Source organism: Prosopis cineraria, unplaced genomic scaffold (assembly GCF_029017545.1).
Source record: "Prosopis cineraria cultivar Desert tree isolate PC_DT_omini unplaced genomic scaffold, ASM2901754v1 PC8, whole genome shotgun sequence".
NCBI classification, from domain to species: domain Eukaryota; kingdom Viridiplantae; phylum Streptophyta; class Magnoliopsida; order Fabales; family Fabaceae; genus Prosopis; species Prosopis cineraria.
Window position 1 is genome coordinate 3,498,692 of NW_026555339.1, and position 12,962 is coordinate 3,511,653.

At 35.8% G+C, this 12,962-nt stretch overlaps 1 protein-coding gene across 1 annotated transcript; it reads right to left on the reverse strand.

Annotated features, from left to right (window-relative positions):
- Positions 1-7,556: 7,556 nt before the first annotated feature.
- On the reverse strand, positions 7,557-12,282 carry LOC129318492 (probable inactive receptor kinase At5g58300). The gene is given in 4 exon segments (XM_054963295.1): positions 7,557-8,454; positions 9,323-9,890; positions 9,893-10,658; positions 11,786-12,282. Coding segments are annotated over 3 exon segments (1,890 nt in total). The 5' UTR covers positions 10,589-10,658; positions 11,786-12,282; the 3' UTR covers positions 7,557-7,828.
- Between the last annotated feature and the right edge of the window lie 680 nt (positions 12,283-12,962).

The window sequence follows — 12,962 nt, forward strand, 5'->3', positions numbered from 1 at the left end:
TCCATGTTAGCGTGAGAGCAACGTTCTGGCACTGCCTTTTTTAAATGATTTTATATTTTATTTTTTGATTTAGATACAGAGAATACCGTCAAAGAAGTTTCAAGGGAGAATTTCAGCTAGGAGTAATAGAAAATTAATTTCAGGTGAATATAAAAAAAATTAAAATTTTAATTCAATTTAAAAAAAATGAAAAACATTTACATGATAAAAAGATTTAAATTCTTTTTGTAAAATTATTAATTATTATTTTTTACTCTATTTATTAATTTATCAATGTTACTTATAAATTACATTCATTTGTCAGACAATCAATAATATTAATTATTCATTTGCTAATTTAACTTAGTAATTTACTAACTTGTTATTTTTATTTTAAACAAAGGGCAATCTAGTCATTTAATATAAAATTATTAATGTTGGAAAGGTACCAGGAACTTTAAAAAAATTATGGCTTGAAAGAGTCATGTAACATTCTAAAAATTTAAACTTGATTAATTGAGCTTAATTAAAGTAATTAAATTTATTAATGTGGTGTGTGACCATATTTAATTATTATTATTAATTGTAATTTCAACCTTAAATACGAGTCAGAAGTAAAGTCAAGTAACCTAGATATGAAAAAAAGGAAAAAATTCGAAGGAAGTGATTTTGTGTCACACACCGCAACATGTGGTTCATCCGCTACAACACATGTGTGTCAATCAACCAAGAATGAGCCTCTCTACACATAGCCAATTTTTCTAATATAAAACATGTGAAACAAACAGATTCCAGCGGGGGAGCAACTAAATTTCTCTATTGGGACTTGTGGCATCAAAGGTTGGGAGTATTTTAGAGCTCTTCACCACCTAAAGGTAAGTATGTTTAACTTCCTCCTCCTTTTTTCTTTCATTTTCTCTAGTTAAGAAGTTCGGGTTTGAGTTAGAATGATGATTTTGGATTTACATGAACTATAACTCCAAACCCATTGGCTAAAACATTAATCATGAGAGTTGTTTGGAATATTTAAATCCCACGCTAATGGTTTTGTGAGTTGTTGGTTGTTGAAAATCAATAATATCCAAAAAATGATAATAAATATAATAGTTGAATGAGTTGAAAAGCTATTGATAGTAGTTTAATGACTTATTAATTATAATGTAAATTATTAAAATTTAATAAACCCAATGGGTATGATTGAGAGTGAGTGTATGATTTTGATAGAAAGAGAATGTGGAATTTGAATGTTGAAATTGCTCAAATAAGGATATTAATAAACATCTTTGTAATTTCATTGTAAACAAATGGTTTTGGCACCATTCAAGCTATTTGGCAAGCTTTGAAAGTTTGTGTTTTAAGGAATAAACTTTTGATCTCGTAGAGATTTGAGATAATTGGGAGAAATTTTTTTTTGTATAACTGTATTTTAATTATTTACTAGTTGAATTAAATCATTTAAAAATTATCTGGATGCCTGAGAACCATTTGAAACAAATGTGGCAATGTGTGACATTGTGTTGAATTGACAGTGTGCATATTTTTACATATGCAATTAATTATTAATTTGGTATGTAATTAATGATGAATGTGTGGTATTTGACTTGTGGAGAATGATAGATGTGTAACATTTGGCATGTGGAGAATAATAGAGAAGGAAGATTGTGTGAATATGATATGATGATATTAATTATATTAACAAGACACAATAGTGTTTTTATGTGCATGACATGATCATTGGCAGGCGTTTCACTTGGGAAGATAAGTGGATTGATAAAGTTACGTGGTAATGGCAACTTATTGTTAGAATTGAAAGCTTGTATTGGCACCGATCGTTAGAATCGAAAGGCAGTCGTTGTCCCATTATTGATTTGGGACTTTCCTATTTATTTTTTAAGGGACTAGAACCTAACTAGTCTCCATCTGTTCATAAGGAGACTGGTATTAGGAGAAACCACGGGACACGAGTGAGTTGACCCTAACTCGGTAACTTCTCACAAGTAAAAGATTGGGTTCTTTCAAGTCATAGATGTAACCATCGAATAGCCATCAATTTTATGTCGGAGATATCGATAAGGTATAGTGTTGGCATTGATCATGTATTATATTTTCAACTACATGGTTATTATTATTGTAGTTTAACATTTTGCTTAAGGGTAAGTGGAAGTTATTTTTATGATCTCGTGGTGTGCATAATTTATATGTTGTGTGTGTGTGAGATGAGATGTGTTGTGCATTTGGTCACATGGTTGTTATTTTTGCATCTGAGATTATGTTTGATACACGTGCATATAAAGTGTGGATTAAATTTCCAATTGCATTTAAAATTAATTAACACGTAATTGTATAGGTTAGGTTAACCTTGATTATTGAATGCTTATACCCACCCCTCATTCTTTAATATTGTAAGGCCTAGCTTATTAAATTAGGATTGAGGAAAACAATCGAAGGCTTAGGGTTCTAAGTAAATCTTACTTATAGGCCTCCTGATTTAAATTATGCGTATTTGAACATTGTTAGATTACCAACCAGGATTTCATGCAATTATTTTTGATTACTTGCATCATAATTGTGAATATCTCGTGTATTTTGTGTTCTAAGCTAGTGACAACTATTTGTAAAATTTAAATAGGATCAAAATACTAGTGTAAGTAGGGTAAGGTGCATTTGGGTTATTTCTAATGAATATTTAATTATTTTGCGCAAAGTTGACCCCCTCATACTTTTGAAAATTAAGGGTTGAGTGATGAATTTATTAAATACTTCCTCCGTCTTTATGTATAAGGTATTTTTAATTGAATCACGCATATCAATAAATGTTTGTTATTTAGTTAAAATCACATAAAAATATAATGATTTTTCAGTTTTACCTCTAATAATATCATAATTAATATCATGACGGTGGTAGAAAAAATATACAATTAATGATCTATTTCATTTTTTAAGATAAAGGTAAAATTGTCTAATTGCTTAAAAATATCATTACTACCCCTTATATTAAGGGATAAAAAATTTTATAAAAAATACTTTATATATAAGGATGGAGGGAGTGAGTGTTTTGGATTTGTTGTGGTGTATTGTACAAATCTATAATAATCTATTAAGTGTGGTTTAAGAGATGGTGCAAGTTTTTAACACTTGTATTATAGTTTGGGTGCCTTAGTTGTGAGTTGTTGTGAAGAAGGAGTAAAATTTATAAAGGGTGTCTAACTTTTGATAAAAAAAAGTAAGTTAATTGTGAAACTTGCGCTATTATTTAGAGTTAGGATAAAGCTTTCTGTAAATACTTAAATTATTTTAATCGAACATCGGATTAAAATTTAGGACGCGTTAGAAATTCATTTCGAATGCTGTCAATTTGACAACAAATTACTGTCAAAAACTCGCATAATGCGTCGTGGTGCACAGCGCAGAGATTGATAAGCTGTAGTGCATTTGCAATGAGCCACAATGCATCACACTATTTTGAAAAAATTAATGTTCTCTCATTTCTTTTACAAATGCAACCTTATTTCAAAACCCATGTTTTCACATATGTTTGAGACTCTGTTTTGAAAACAATAAAAGTGTAGGAGAGTATTTTAAATTATGAAACTGGGGTCCCCATTTATAAAACTTTACCAATTTGTTAATTACTGTGATTTTGAAAGATTTTAAGTGAATTAATAATGGTAATCTTATCAATCTATCTCGAAGATTACAAATCGGGCTCAAAAAGCCCATTTATGCAAAAAAAAGGGCTCATTTACAAAGTTCGGTCTTCAACCTCACAGGCCTTACGGGCTTCAATCTCTTTTTTTTATATATATTTTTAATGCTTTTTCTCTTTTGAGTGATCGCATAAAATAATAAAATAAATATTATAAAATTCTGAATTCATGTCATAAATATTAACAAACTTAAGTATTTACCATTATTAAAAGTTAATTAAATCAAATGATTTTTCTCTACACCTCAATGAGACAATAACATTTAAACATCAATAGCAACACTAGCATCATGATTATGCAAAAGAACGCTTACTTTAAGTAATAAAATATTAAAATTTATAAGATTATAATTCAAATCATGCAATCTCAAAATTGTATAAGTGTACAAATACTCTTTTGCCAAAAATATAGTTTAAAATATTAAGACACAAATAATATAAATCAAATCATTCTCTAGTTTAACTTAAATGAAACAACTTTTTAAAATTTGAATAAAGAAATCATTATTTGGAATTAAACAAATCAAACTACTATGCAAAGTTCAATTCTAAAAAAATACAATAACAACCACTCCCTCCGTTTAAAAATATAATACAGTTTTAACTGAATTTTACTCCTAATAAAGCTGTTACCTATTTTCAAACTAATGTTATTTTTTTATATTTACTCATATTAAACACCCTACAATAAATATAAAGTCATTATCAATAGGGGTATTTTGAAAAAAAAGCAACGATTACATATTGAAAGGCTAAAAATATTTTATATTTTTAAACATTCAATTCATCTAAAAATGCCTTATATTTTTAAATAGAGGGAGTAAGTGTTTAAAATATTATCAATAATGTCAAAAATATCAATAACATTAAGATCTTAATTAATATTTAAAAAATAAATAAACAAAAGGGCCTGAATGGGCTAGCCCTCAACCCCACAGGGTTGGTTCATTTAAGTCCTCAACCTATTATTAGGGTTGGCCTTTATAAGCTTGATTTGTGTTTTGAAAATTTAAATCTCAAGCTTAACCTTAATAATTATTGGACTTAAATGAATCGGCCCCACTGGTTCAGCCCATTTTTCTTGCTCTAATTATGATATTTTAGGAGACCTAAATGTCATTTACATATTTTCACAAGATTTTATTGTTATTTTTTAATTTATTCTGTTACAAATAAAAAAACGAACCACATGAAGATCCTTGCTCCTCTTGTTTTCATGTGGCAAAGGGGAATTGTAGTTTTGTAAATACTACCATATCGGAATAATAGAGCTAGCCCTGAGCAGGACAGCAGGTCATGACAAACATTCGAAGTTAAGATTGAAATGAGTTATTTTGATCTGCCAAGTATACAGCAGACTCTGCTGATTAACCATGCACCAAAGCAAGGCATCTCCTCACCCAACTATGCCATATTTTTATCATCACAATAATTATCCCCAAAAGGCAACTTTAATCACACACATTCCCTATTCATTACCACCATCCTCATAAGAAAGGACGTGTTATTGAAAATCATACCAATAATCGAAATACTGTACTTAATTCACTAGCAACCCGTTGGATGATAGCTGCAATTTTACCGGAAAGATAACATTCTGACATTACATTTAGGCCTTCTTCCTAATCGAACATCCGTCAGCTTAACTTCATAACAAGCTGATAGAAAAGGCACTGTAATCATGTGCAGAGTCCCAGCCTCAAAACCAATAGCACCACTCAAATACACATCAAACACCATTTCTTGAGCATTCGACTCAGATTGATTATCACTCGCAGCACTTGAGTTTTCTCCAGCATTATACACTTTCATGTGTACATCTAAGAAAGTGTCATTCTGGGGCCTCTAACGGAACCCGGCAATCCCTGTCTTCCCCAATTTCACATCCTCCTTGGTCACATCAAACGCCAAAGGCCCATAAATTAGATTGAGCTTTTGGTTGTTGTTTGAGACTTTTTAGCTCCAATTCTAGAACTGAATGCGTCTGTTGCGAGCTATAGACCTGTAATTTGGCGATGTTCACGTGAGGCAACCCTGACCTGAGGAAAACCAGGTAGGAGATACCAGCAATGAGGAGGATAATGGTGAGAGAGAATATCCCGATACAAGCCCACGCGTAAATTGAGATGCAACACGATCGGTAGCGTCCGCGTGGGACGTGATCAAAGTCGGAATCAAGAACATCGCTGCGGCCGGACCAACGGAACAGCGGCGGAGGCGGTGGAAATAGCATTTCGAAGGAGGCATAGCGGCGAGACTTGGCTGCGGCTACGGCGGCAGAGGGGTTTCTGACTAACGCCGGCTTGCTGGTTGATGGGGGAAACTCCGCCGCCATTGCCGACGAAATCTGAGCGTGAAGGGGAAGAAGAGACTGCCTAGTAGGTCGAACGTGGTTTTAGCTTGCCATGGGCGAAGATCGGACATAGTGCGAAGGCGAGATTTGTTATGAAATTGCCAGCATAACAGGGAAATTCTATATATGGGGAAATCAGAGTTGGCAGGTGAAGATACAACTAACAAAAGAATGCCAGCAACGCAACTGATCGATAGGTATACATCAGAAACTTTTTCATGCATTCACAAAATGGCTTTTCCAGTAATTTTCAAGAAACTGCCCATCGATTTGAGCAACGTCAATCTGCCTGTCCAGATAATCAGAGATTGTTGGACTCCATTGGGATTGGGAAGAGAGACGCCAGTTATGGACACACAAGCAGTATTTTTGTTTTTGCTTTTTCGGTACAAATACCCAAGCAATAATTCATATTTGGCTGGCCCTCGCCTCACACAATTTATTTTTCCCCTTAAAATATATTTTTCCATTAAATTTTGCAAATACTGGCGTTGGTTGGTTGGATATACATATTTTTACAATTAAATTGTTTATGAAATACTAAAGCTGCTAATTGATCCAATTGTTTTCAAATCTTTGTATACAGTCATATAATTCATTTTTTAATAACTTTTTATCATTTTTTTTGGTAAATATCAACTTTTATTATGTTAATATTCACTTTATCTTACCACTCTCGGTAGATACACAGAGATGAATGGATGATTAAGATGTTTCTCAAAGCGCGCAATGCACAAGGTGAAAAAGTTTCTTAAAGAGGGTACTTTTTCGTTACATTTTGATTGGACTAGGCTTGCAAGCATTCTTGATTGCATGAAGCCCGGTTTGTCTATGCAAAACCCCATTTTGAGAACAAGAAAGAATATCAACAAAAATTAAACCGAGGACTGTGATACAACCAAATCCTTTGTTATAAAGGAGACAATTGGTTGAAGTAAGGAATGAGCTGCTCGTGAAAGCCCACTGAACTCAAAGTCCAATTGCTCCAAATAGAAGAGGAATGCCTCCAAAAAGATTGAATCTAGGGTCATGCAACTAGCATTTGATATGGTTGAAATTGACCATGTCTATAAATAAGCCAACAAATGGACAATCTATTAGCTCATAAAGCATCATGTGAAAATTTTAATGTTCATGTTCTTGATAACCCACCTCCCAATTATAAAAACCTCATGACTTTAGACATGATTAAATTTTAATCTTCTTGCACAATTGTCCTATAACCTTCTATTTAAAAAAAAAAAAAAAACTGACATAAAAAACGCAGTGATGAAGAATGAATAAGGATTACTATTCAGATTCAATGATTTGTTCGTGGGGCTTCTTGTCAAAGGTGAAGCAAGCAAGATTTGAAATGAAGGTACTCTGGATCTCCTCCCTGTAATTCTAAACCAATCAACGTACTTGTACAGTGTCATCAAAAGAACAAGATGTTGATTTTCTTCTCAGCGTTTTCCATCACGAGATTGTGCGAAAAGCTTATCCCTAAAGGGCCAACAAAACAACAATCAAAGGTGGTTTGCGAGAATGAAGATCATCAATTAAACCCATGATGTTACAAGAAATCATGAAAAGACAAGGGGAAAAACCTACATTTTGAACAGAACACCCCAAGGAACTCCGTCAGCGAAGAAAAATAAATAATGCACAATTGGACAGGAAAGGTTTGGATACAACTTAGAAACCTGAGTAAGCACCCACACTTATATACCACTCAATGTAGCTTCCTAAGTAACGAATGTCTAGAAATCAATTTTGTTTGGAACCACCAAGGAACACCAGAAAGTAATTTATGGAGTTTGAACGTTGGAGTCCTTGGATTTATTCTCTTCCGAAGATGGCCGGTTCTCTGAGTCAGATTGCCGGATCTCTTCGATCATTCTCACTACTTCATCCATGGTAGGTCGCATATCCGGCACCTTTGCCACACATGCCATGGCAATTTGCAACATCTGAACCATTTCTTCTTCGATGTTTTGATACCTCATTAGCTCCACATCAAAAACCTCAGCTGTCCATTCCTCCCTAACAACAGAGTGAACCCATCTAGGGAGATCAACCATATCATCACGGCCTGGTGACTGGAGAGGTGCTTTCCCTGTAAGCATTTCCAGGAGGAGGACACCAAAGCTGTACACATCTGATTTATGAGTGTGTTTACGTGTCTCGATCACCTCGGGAGCACGATAACCTGCAGCTCTGGAGGGGGCTGCTGGAACATTCATGAGTGGGGTCAAGCCAAAATCAGAAATGCAGGCTTCATTATCTTGGATGAGGACATTTGAGGACTTGATATTTCCATGAGTGAATTTTGGACCCCCAACAGAATGTATGTGGGCAATTCCTCGGGCAGCTCCTAGGGAGACCTTCAGTCGGGAATCCCAATCTAACGGAGCTCTTCCACCTGACCTGCTACCTGTCATCAAATTGTCATCATCAGTAATAAAGGGATAGCATATGTATTTTTTATTGCAGAAAAACCACATCAGCCTCTACAAAATCCTCAAGGAAATGCAAGCACTTATTTTTTAGCTTGAATAAAGATAGATAATATTATTCCTTTCTGTGCATACAAATTTTGTGCCACTCCAGATTAGAGGTCAGATAGCCTTTTTTCTTTGTTTTTTTTTTTGGGGGGGGGGTGTGTGGCGCAAGACTATTTTACTGCTATCTTTGTTGCAGCAGGCAAGAATTTGAGAGTGAAAATCCATCATAAAATGGCACATTATAAATCAAATGATCAGGAAATACATTTAGGAAACTTTATAAGCAGTCTTCTTGCAGACATCCACCCAAGTGACTCACAATGTTGCACCATTTCTTGTATGGACTCTGAATTCTACAGTGATCACTTAAAAAGCACACACATGTATTAAGCCAATCCTTCCATGCAAATAGATAAGACACAAGCAAATTGGTATGAAATCTCATTATGTAAAGTCCCTGTGCACTGTAGAGAAAAATAATTCAAAATAATGCGGTATAAAGGTCAGCAGCATTGGAAAGATACCAGACCATATATGTGACTCAACAATGTTTGCAGAAGTGCTATCGCAACATATTTTATAAATCAATTTTCCCAGAAGTAATTTACATTTACTGTGTTCCTCTTTGACAGTCATAGCATTTATCCAGCACTGATTCCAACTGTACTCTGTTAGTACTGATTTGTTGATGCAAAAGATTTGGAGGACAAACTTTCTCTTTAAGCTCACAGAAAATAACAAGAAAAAGGAATGATAACACAGGAATAAAGAGAAATTAAGGTTATCAGAAATGCATACCATGTAATAGGGTCGACAGGTTGCCCCCTGGGATATAGTCATAGACTAAAAGCTTCTCATCCTTTGAGTAATAATAAGCACGAAGGGGTACAACATTTGGATGCTGGCCAACCCTTCCCACAGTCTCCATCTGCTGTTCGAAGTCTCTCTTCCCCACCACTACTTCTTTCAACCTTTTCACCACAACAGTAGTAGACTCCTCCAATACAGCCTTATATGCAGTACCATAGCTACCCTTTCCCAGGACTTCAGCTGAAGCTCTTAGCAAATCCTCAAGATCAAAATTATAAGAACAGCCCTCAAAGAAAACCAGCTTGTTTTTCTCCGGTTCTTGCACCCCACTGCCAAACTCTTCTTTTGGCTTCTCACCCCTCCCAGCACTAGGACCCTTCCCTTTAATTACACTGGATCTTCCATCATCTTTCTTTTTTAAACAGCAGAGAAGAATAACAAGAGCTATAAGTAACAGCAGAACAGCTCCTCCAACAGCGATTGCAATGATAGCTACTTTACTTAATTTATTTTTGGAGCTTTGTTTTCCTGGAGCCAATGGTGTGGCTGGAGGAGGAGTGGGGGGGACAGAAAGCAAGGTTTTAGAGGTTTCCCACATAAGTGAGAATTCCCTTCAAAGGATGAATTAGGAAATTTCTGAAGAGCAGTCGGGATAGAGCCATTCAATTGGTTGTAACTTAAGTTCAAAAGCTTGAGCTTAGGGGCATTGAGATCAGGTATCGGTCCAGAAAGGGTGTTGTTCTGCAGGTATAATCTAGTCAGTCCTGTTAAATTTTGTAATGTCTCTGGAATTACACCGGTGAAAGAATTATAAGACAGATCAAGTACATTTAGTTGGGATGAAAATGAGGCAGGTATATCACCTGAAAGGTTATTGTGCTGGAGGTAGAGATACTGAAGAGAAGGAAGAGAAGTAATATCAGCAGGTAAACTTCCACTGACTAGGTTGGATCGAAGGCTTATAGTTCTAAGGTTGTCAAGCTTTCCAAGTGTATTAGTCGGGATGGATCCAACAAGTCCAATCCCAGGGAGCCTGACAGAAACAACGTGAGTGCCATTTGGATTGCAAGTGATGCCAACCCAAGACTTACAGACAGAGGTGGATGGATCCCACTTAAGGTGCCGGCGATGGGGGATAGCATTGGCAAAAGTAAGAAGGGCTTGCTTATCTGAATTTAAGTCAGCAATAGCCAGAGGAAAAAGAATGACCATACCCAAAAGGAAAGGTTGCAATGAAGTTGAATAGAACTTCATGGAGAGTTGTTCACTATAACTCACAGAACCTGCAAATTAAATTGAGTAACCTCCACCGAACTTCATGTTCCTGGTTTAGAAGCACAATCACAAATTCAAGTAAGAAATGGGCAGGATGAAGAAGTGAGTCACATATGACCAACCTAGATTGAATTAAAATAATGACAACGTAGAAAATGAATGACTCCCAATACATTAATGGTTAGCATCAAATCTCACACCACAAAAAGAGAGAGAGAGAGAGAGAGAGAGAGATGAGAGCAGCATCCAAATGAATTGAACTGTGCAGCTGAATTATGATACATGAAGGCTTGCTTGAATAATTAAGAAAACATTACACAATGGTAATGGAAAAGGGGAAAAAGCTTAGTGGTGTTCAATGGGCGCACTTTCATCTTTTACACCTTTTTCAACCACCAGAGATATGAACGTCTTAAATGAGATCCACCAAGAAATTTACCCAAATTAGTAAAATATACTTCTCTCTTTTTTGAAAGATAGCTCAAGCGTGAGTAGAGGATAGAATTTACTCAACGCGTGAATCCAGCTGCTAGAAAAGATGAAGAAAAATTGTTGAACGATAACTCGAGGATAGCATCTAATGTAAACTGTAGTCGTAGAAGTAGGTACGTTTAGGTTTCGTCTTTCTTTGCAAACTGTTTTAACCGGGACAGAAAACTCGAGCATATATTTCTCCAGTTTATCCTCTGAATAAATAGTTATCTAGCTAACTACAAACCAATGCAAGCTTTCTTCCTGATTTTTTTTTTCCCAACACGAAAGTAACCTGAATCACTACAAAGAAAAGAATGAGCCAAAAGAAGCACAAATTTTCTTCACACGCATTGATTGATTATGAAGGAAACCAGCAGATGAGAGAATCAGAGTCGTTGAACAACCCAATCTCCTTCAGAAAAAATATACCAAAAACACTTTCTTTACAATTACGTTCAGATCCTAAAGACCAACCAGTCCCCAACTATTCCAACACAAAATTAAGCCAAGAAATAAACAAAAGAAAGTTCCCCAAAGCTAATTCAGGGAACCAGGCCCACAATGTCGACCCCAAATCTAAGTTTGAAACCCAGAAGTCAGCATCCATAACTGTTACCCAACTGATCCAGATCTACAAGCTAGCTGAGTTACGAGTAACATATGATGTGCAGTAACAAGGAAATACTTTGGCAGAGTAATCACCTGAAATGAAGCTGAACGAGAGCAATGGGTTTCATGGGAGCTCATAAATAGCCGTTAGCAGCAGAGCTGAAGCCCCCAGTCAAGTTGCATTTTGCTGAAAGAACCGGTGGAAGTTACGGAGGTCGTTCGGATTCTCAAATTTTTATCAGGAAAGTAAGAATCTGGAAGTGGGTTTCATCAGATGGGAACACAAGAGCCCATAAATTCGGGGAATCTGGTTAGAAGTGGCTGGCATTTTAGGCTCGTGAGAGTGAAAGCAACTCCAATTCAAGCACTGAAGAAAGGAAGAAAGCGGATTCACAAGAACACCAAAGTTTGGAGGGACAGGGAAAAAGATGAAGAGGAGAGGAAAAGGAGCAAATTTTCTGGCGAAAGTTACAAATAAAATAGTGAGGAAGAAAAGTAAAAGCAAGGCCAAGAAGGAGAGAATTAAAGAAAAAAGTGGACAGTAGGGCAAAGCAGAGCGCACAGCCAGAGAGAGAGAGGTGAGGAGAGAGAGAGAGAGAGAGAGATTGGTCAGAAGGCAATGGGCACGTAGACACGTACTATGAACATGACACTGGGAGATCCTCCTCTGGGCGGCCTTTAGTTAAAAAAATAGTGGCTAATACTGTCAGTGGTACTAAAAGAGTGTTTTTTTCCTGTAATTACTTTAATTAATAATTGACAATACCTACTCACCACATTTCTTTCCTTGTTTCAACCGAAGCACTGAAACGCACCGTTGTGCAGCCTCCTATTATCTGACCTCTGGGGCTCAGCCCAGACTCTTCCGTTAGATTGGCTGTGACTCCTGAGTCCTGAATTCGGAAACGCTCTTATTACATCGTAACAGCATAAGATTACCACGTGCTTGGTAATATATAAAAGTTTTAAAATTACTTAAAAAGAAAAAACTACTTCAAGGCAAGACTACTCTAGAAGACTGGCACTCATTTGTGCGAAGTGGTTCAATCACAGGCCTTGCAATAAGAACTAAAGAGAGTAATTAATTGGTGAAAATAAGGATTTAAAGGCAAGCCATGAGGACAACAAACATGATAATGATGGTTAAAGGACAACCTACCATGAAGCTTCCGCTGATTCACTGATTCACGTTAGCAGAGGGGCGTATCTCAGGCGCATTATAGTATACTATTAGTAAGATGAGCGTACACATTCGTCATTTCTCGAACTG